This window comes from Ranitomeya imitator, chromosome 1 (assembly GCF_032444005.1).
Source record: "Ranitomeya imitator isolate aRanImi1 chromosome 1, aRanImi1.pri, whole genome shotgun sequence".
Lineage (NCBI taxonomy): Eukaryota > Metazoa > Chordata > Amphibia > Anura > Dendrobatidae > Ranitomeya > Ranitomeya imitator.
In genome coordinates, this window is record NC_091282.1 from 170,707,427 (window position 1) to 170,715,244 (window position 7,818).

General features: G+C 43.5%; 1 protein-coding gene across 4 annotated transcripts in view; it reads left to right on the plus strand.

The window, feature by feature from the left end:
- The window catches only part of LOC138665137 (inositol hexakisphosphate and diphosphoinositol-pentakisphosphate kinase 2-like), an 80,957-nt gene extending 74,474 nt beyond the window's left edge, over positions 1-6,483 (plus strand). For 2 of the 4 annotated variants that reach the window (XM_069752383.1, XM_069752392.1), the window contains 4 exons: positions 631-785; positions 952-1,053; positions 1,900-2,061; positions 5,322-6,483. In XM_069752383.1, coding sequence (XP_069608484.1) covers positions 631-785; positions 952-1,053; positions 1,900-2,061; positions 5,322-5,390 — 488 coding nt within the window. In that variant the 3' untranslated portion in view covers positions 5,391-6,483. Of the gene's footprint in view, positions 1-630; positions 786-951; positions 1,054-1,899; positions 4,255-5,321 lie in introns of those variants that run through there. The other 2 variants (XM_069752364.1, XM_069752373.1) reach the window with 1 other exon arrangement.
- The last annotated feature ends 1,335 nt before the right edge of the window (positions 6,484-7,818 follow it).

Consider the following 7,818-nt stretch of genomic DNA (forward strand, 5'->3'; position numbering starts at 1 on the left):
GGTCGTCTTGGTGCACCATTCCTCCCCCTCTGTGATGATGATTGGATGAATATGATTAACATAAAGGAAGGTGACGGTCCAGGCTGATTGAGGGGGCAGAACACTGCACTGACTCTCATGGCCATGGCAGGGGTACATGGACCACCTTAATTTTGCATTTGATGCAAAATGCTTTTTATTCATAATGAAGGTGAAAGGTGTGGGGTTGATATGCGCCAAGTCTCCCATGTGATTATGGGCTTAGTTTGAATAGGCATTTTGGGGTGATAAACTCCCTTTGGCCCTGATTAATCATTTGGATTCCCCACCCCCCTAAAGTGTGTTAAAAAAACTTTGGCTTTTGTCCTTTCTCATGATTTGAATGAGTGTTTTCTTTACCTATTCTATGACTGACTGCACGATGCGGAAACTTTGTGGTCAGGCTGATGAGCGCCCTGTGCGTGCAGCATTTTCAGCGGGTGCAGTAAAGCATCATTTGCACATAACGCAGGTCTGTAAGTTTCCACCATCAATCCTGAGACAGTAGCAGATGGTGGCGGAGTCATCATTTATAAGGCTGGCGCACGCCGTTGACCTTTAGGTTGTTGGCTTTGGATTACAATCTGAAACCTTTTGTTTGTTTTTTTTCAGAATGTAATTTAATAGAAGGTGAGGATCATGTGGAGGTGAATGGGGAAATCTTCCAGAAACCTTTTGTAGAGAAGCCGGTCAGCGCGGAGGATCATAATGTTTACATCTACTACCCAACATCTGCCGGGGGCGGCAGCCAAAGGCTTTTCCGAAAGGTGACATTACCCTCTCTGTTTTGTACCGTAATGCAACTTGTCTGACGTCAGACCCTGTAACACTTGGCAGAGGTTGGGGGTCTGTGCGAATCTAGCGGAGGTTACATGTGTCATGGTAGATCCCTTTCTGTACTGACCCCTTTACTGCGGTACTTCTGTTTCTTAGATTGGCAGTCGCAGCAGCGTATATTCACCTGAAAGCAGCGTGAGGAAGACTGGGGCTTATATTTATGAGGAGTTTATGCCCACGGATGGCACTGATGTCAAGGTATTGTATTACTCTTCTGGGCTGTGTCCACACCACATGTTTCCTTAAATTTAGTGTGTGCAAGGAAAGCTCCCAATGTAACATGTCCATAGGCAGATGAAGGCAAAAAATAAATGACGACGTGGCTTCCATCTAGCCTGCATGTGTCTGTATGCTGTATGTGGTATGGATTAGCACAGTAGATCATGCATTTTTTAATTTTCCCGCATGGCCCTGTAACATAATGGATCTGTCAAGTGGGGATATGGCTGCGTCTGTATATGTGTGTGTGTGTATATATATATACACGAGTACACATGCGCACACACATGCGTGTATGTTCTGAACATGGAAGTCTCTGACGGATGTTAGACATCGGTTAGAGCCTCCAGATATGTTAGGAGTAGTGATTGGCGAGTATACTCATTGCTCAGGTTTTCCAGAGCACGCTCGGGTGACCTCCGAGTATTTGTTATTGCTCGGAGATGTAGTTTTCATCGCCTCAGTTGCATGATTTATGGCTTCCAGATACGCTGAATACATGTGGGAATTCCCTAAGAAACAGGCATTCCTCACATGTATTCAGCGTATCTGGAAGCCGTAAATCATGCAACTGAGGCGATAAACTATATCTCCGAGCACTAACAAATACTCTGAGGTCACGTGAGCAACGAGTATACTCGTTCATCACTAGTTAGGAGCTTTTCCCGGTGTATATGTCATGAACATGGCTTTGTCCTGGATATCCTCTCACTCAGAATGGTGACTCTGCTTCTCACGCAGGCTAGGCGATGGTGCTCTGCTTTTCCCTGTGAGGAGGGCACTGGGGGTCCAGACTGGCACTCACTGTTTGCTTTTCTTATGCAGGTTTATACTGTGGGGCCAGACTATGCCCACGCTGAGGCTCGGAAGTCTCCCGCATTGGATGGCAAAGTAGAAAGGGACAGTGAAGGCAAAGAAGTTCGATATCCTGTTATTTTAAACGCCCGAGAGAAACTAATAGCCTGGAAAGTGTGCCTGGCATTCAAGGTGATTGGCCATTGTGCGGAAATGAGACTGCGTGCAGAGTGTCTTATCTGCTGGCGGGATATCACATTTGTGCTGAGTGTCGGTGTCGCCGCGCACAGAGCTTCTGCACCCTCCAATCTTCCAGTCTGATGATTGCATTGCCGCTAGAGAGGACAATGAGGACCGCATTCCTGCTATGTAATGATCATGACATGGAGATGGGATTGAGAGAACCCTATTCTGTTACTCATACTCAGGTCTGCAGCATATGTGGACTTCCTTATATCTCGTGAAAGCCGTTATTACAGACGTGACGGACTGGTGGGGTCCCAGGGATTATGTAGGTTGTAAGAAAGATCTAGGTCCATCAAGTTCAACCTTTCTCCACCAATTGTTCATTTTGTCACTAAATTACCTATAACCCACAATGTTCTGAGTCTTGAGAAATTCATCCAGCCATTTTTAAAAAGCTGTCATAGTGTCTGCCATTACTATCTCTTGTGGTCGGGCATGCCACAGTCTGACTGCTCTAACTGTAAAGAACCCTTTCTTATTTAGCTGCTGGAATCGCACCAGTGATGAGTGCTCCCAGGTTCTCATTATGGTCTTTGGAAGGAATAAGCTGTGTGCCAGTTATTTGTATTGGCAACCAAGCATGTAACCAACAATTACATATTAACGGTCTATCAGGAGGTCATCAGAAGAAATTACCCCAAATGTTTGTGTATCGGTGCAGATGAAAATGACGGGCACTGTCCACACAGAATGCAATCACATCTGAAGAATTTTATTTATACGTAATTATATATTTTGGAATAAACGCCCTTGGCGAAGTAGCAGCCAGGAGCAGGGGTGTACTTTAAAGGGATTGTCCGCTACAATATTTCCACTTATTAGGCCCAAGAAGGCGGTAAAATAGTTGATATTCGCCTCCTGGGCCAGCACCGCTCCTCTGTACTCAGCGCTGCATTCCTTATCATTCAGCTAGGTCAACTGCACTTTAGGCCCGGCTGGGACAAAATGTGAACGCTGCTGCCGATCAGTGGCCATTGATCCAGCCCGCCTGGATATTGATTTCAGCAGACTGCAGGGACATGCAATGCTGACTACTGAAGCCTGGCACCAGACTAGGAGGTGAGTTGTTTTTTTACTCCCCTCCCTGGACCCACTGCTAGAAGTCACTTTTAATTATTAAAAAGCCCCCCTTTTCTCAAAACACTAGTTTATGCCATTCCTCTGTCCTTTCTTCATGAAATGATTGGATAACGTGGCGATATCAGGTGGGACACTGTCCACTTCTTGTTGAGAGGTAAGACGGTGTAGGGACACAACCCTGTGACCAGGCCAATGGTAACGCTCCGTTGTCATGTACTGAGGAACCGCACAATGCAGGAGTGTGAATATGAGCCTAGATCAGATGGTGGCGACAGGTCCTTCAATGTGTAAGAATTACAGGAGGACTTGATGCCTGGATATCCTGGTAATCAGCACATCCACAGCCTTAGGCCATGTGCACACATTGCGTTTTTGTTACGTGTTTTTTTTTCTGTGCAGCTTTGTAATAAAACCTCAAGGTTTTCCTGAGAATCCTGAAGTCTTTCACACGTTGCTTATTTGTGACTTTGGGGCCAGACTCCAGATTTGGAGGAGATGTCAGCTCATAAAGCATTTTTGCTGTGAATTTCGCACTAAGGCTACGTTCAGACTAGCGTTGTGCGCCGCTGCGTCGGCGACGCGACGCACAACGCACAAAAAAACGCACGCAAAAACGCTGCGTTTTGCGACGCGTGCGTCGTTTTTTGCCGAAAATCGGACGCAAGAAAAATGCAACTTGTTGCGTTTTCTTGGTCCGACGCTTGCGGCAAAAAAGACGCATTTGTCGCAAAACGCAACAAGCAAAAACGCATGCGTCCCCCATGTTAAACATAGGGGCGCATGACGCCTGCGTCGCCCGACGCGGCGCCGACGCACACTAGCACAACGCTAGTGTGAACGTACCCTTAGGCTGGTTTTACACTTGCATTTTAAAATGCATGCGTTTGAAAAAAAAACGCATGGTGAAAAAACGCATGCAAACGCTATGTTTTTTTAGACGCATGCGTTTTTGCATGTGGTGTAAAAAACGCGGCGTTTTGACGCGTTTACATGCGTTTTTCCATGCGTTTGCGTTTTTTAAACGCATGCTGAGAAATGTGTGACAGCTGCCAATCATCTAAATAAAGTAAAAAAAAAAAACTATAAAAATAAATAGCTAGGGTTAAGGTTATATTATTCTTTCTCTTTACACGTTGCTTCTCCTACTGCTTTCTCACTAACTGAATATCCTACTTCCTGTCGGTAGGGTGTACACTGCAGAGGAGGAGCTAACTTTTTTCTATTTGCATAGTGTCAGCCTCCTAGTGGCAGCAGCATACATAAGAGCTTTTAGCGCATACAAATGGTCCAATACCCCTCCACAGAGAGAGAGAATTTTAGTCTAAGAAGAGGTTTCACATAGGGTCCTCACTCTTGTTACTCTTCTCTCTGTCCCCCAGATGGATAGGACAAACCCGTATGACGGTGGTGGCCTGAGCCTATTTTATAGGGACCCTAACGTCGCCCCTCCTCCGCGTTGCCACCTTGTCTGCTTAGGTTCTTAGGTCGGGCAGCCAACTTGGAATCGACTCCCTCACTTCCTAACCAACCCCCAGTTTTACCCAAGTGTGAGGAGTGGCCTAATAGATAGAACCTATTGCTCCCCCTGGTGACCGGCGTGTGAAGTGTGTGTGCGGCTGTGATACCTGGCAGGGTGAACTCCTTTGGTGCCATCAGACGTAACATCGCTCCCCCTAGTGGAAGAACGACATTACTGCAACGAACAGGACTCTGGGGCGCTATATATATATATATATATATACACATATATACATACATACATACATATAAAGAAGATTCACTGCCACATAATACCTGTGACATTTTATAAAGAGAAGATTCGATTTTGTAACATTCCCGAATTTTTAATACCTGTCTAGGAGGCAGAAATATTTGGTTTTACTATAATTCCATTGTGACCGCTTTCTTAGGCACAACATGCCTGGCCATCATCTCTCTGTTTGTGTTCTCCATTTACTGCCACAAGCTATGGGTGAAGATGGACTCATCTACCAGCAGCTGGCTTATTTTTCTTGAAACACTTGCTATTGGGATTCTTATTATACGAGGGGCGATCCAAAAGTAATGATAGTCGGTTATTTCTATTGCACACAGAAATTAAAATAAAATGTTTTCTTCTCTTTTAGGTAGCCACTAGTCCAGGAAAAAAAAATCACTTAAATAGACCACGATTCCCGGGAGCTACATTCACTTGAATATGAACTGCCGAGGAGTGAACATCAAAATGGAAAAAAACGAGCTCAGAGCTGTCATCAAATACCTCTGCTTGAAAAAAATGACTACCAAAGACATACACAGCGACTTGGTGGAAACATTGGGGGACTCTTCTCCTCCATATTCCACAGTTGCATGCTGGGCCAAGGAATTTAAGCTGGGAAGAACATCGACGGAAGATGAACATCGTGAAGGACGCCCATCCACGTCCCTCAATGAAGAAAACGTGAAAAAAGTTGAAGAAGTTGTATTGGCAGATCGAAGAGTGACTATCAGGCATGTAGCTGAGGTCTCAGGGATCTCATATGGCAGTATTCAAAGAATCCTTGCAAAAGAATTGCATATGAGAAAGGTCTCCGCGCGTTGGGTGCCAAAAATGTTAACCGACGAGCAAAAGAAGAAAGGAGTTGACATTTCAATAGCAAATCTCGAAAAGTTCCAAGCAGACAAGGAAAATTTTTTGTCACGTTTTTTGACCATAGACAAGACCTGGATCCACCACTTGATCCCGAAACTAAACAACAATCGATGACGTGGAAACGAGCCGACGAACCGACGCCGAAGAAATTCAAAGTGTCAAGCTCAGCAGGGAAGGTTATGGCGTCCGTTTTTTGGGACGATGAAGGAATTATTATGGTGGACTATTTTGAGAAGGGAGCCACTATTACGGGCTCCTACTATGCAGAACAAATAAGATTGTGGGAGGCTATCAAGGAGAAAAGGCGCGGCAAACTGCGGGCTGGAGTGCTGTTTCACCAAGATAACGCGCCGGCTCACAAAGCTGCAGTTGCCATGGCTACCATTCAAGAAGCGGGCTTTGAACTGGTGGAACACCCCCCCTATTGGCCAGATCTAGCCCCCAGTGACTTCTTTCTCTTTCCTCGACTCAAGGAACACCTCCAGGGCAAGAAATTTGACGACAATAGCGACGTGATAACCGCTGTTGGGGATTTTTTTGAGGGTCAAGATCAAGAATTTTTTTCTAAGGGAATTCTAAGTTTAGAAAAGAGATGGACTAAATGTATAGACTTGATAGGAGACTATGTAAAAAAATAAAAAATTTTTTTGACTATATTCATTGTGTTTAGTATTGATTATCATTACTTTTGGATCGCCCATCGTATCTTTCATCGATGGCATCCTTTGTTTCTCAATAGCATCAGTGTTAGGATATTATATATGTTTACACCTATATTTGCTGTGTCATGGATCAACTACTCATGAATATTGAGAAACGACGAGACTTAAAAAGGCTAGATCTTGAAGCAGCTCATCCCTTCCAAAATTTCCACCATTTTTCAATGCCATCAGCGCCAAGAAAGAGCGATCTCAACGATACTGCGATCCAAACTGAGCAGACAGCAATGGAGACTGCAAGTGTAGCAACTCAAACTCAAAAGAAAATACTATATCTACGGACAATCGGTTCACAAACTATTACTGAAGAGGTAACAACAAGGCAACCAGGCCCCAGTTTAATAAATTTAGCTGAGACGTTGCTAGCCCCATTCAATTGTGTAAGGAAACCATCAATTGTGTAAATGTGCAACCTCTGAGTATGACACCTACAGCGAACTGCGGCATAAATTAACAAAGGGATAAATAAAGCATTCAGAAAATGCATAAAATGTGCTTCAGATTATTGTGTTACTTTGTAATTTAAATTGTATGTAGAATTCAACAATTTCTGCAAATATCATGATGTGTATTTTGTGTAGCAGAATTAAACACATATACATGTAGCCTGTATGGCCGAGCATGGAGATTATACTGCTCCCTAGTCCTAATCTGTACATGTGCATATGTACATCAACACCAATAAGTGAACTCAATAATAGATACCAATAAAAAGCAATATCTATAACTGTCACCAAAGCTGACGCTTTTTAAGATTGGTTACAAAATGTTACATTTTATTTTTACCACAATAAAAAACCTAGATATTAAAACACATGAAATATTATAAATGGGGAAAAAGAAAAACAAATACAGGAAAGGCAGGTGTGGCTTCAAAGTGGCATAATATGTATCAGGTGCATAGGGGGCTATAATAATAGTAAGTGTCCAAAAGGAATTATAATACATACGTATATATTCAGTCTAAATAAATATAGAAACATATATAAATATTTATATAAATATACATACATATGTACAAAGCGATAGTTCACTATAGTGCATTATACTGTATGTAGGCCTCTGGGGAGTGCATTATACTATATATAGGCAGATGGGGAGTGCACTATACTGCATGGAGGCCTATGGGGAGAGCATTGTACTATATCTAGAGGCCTATAAGGAGTGCATTATACTAAATATAGGTCTATGGGGAGTGTATTTGTTAACCAAATCATAGGATAGGTTATCAGTAGCAGATCGATGGGGGTTCGACTCACCTGTAGTCGATGA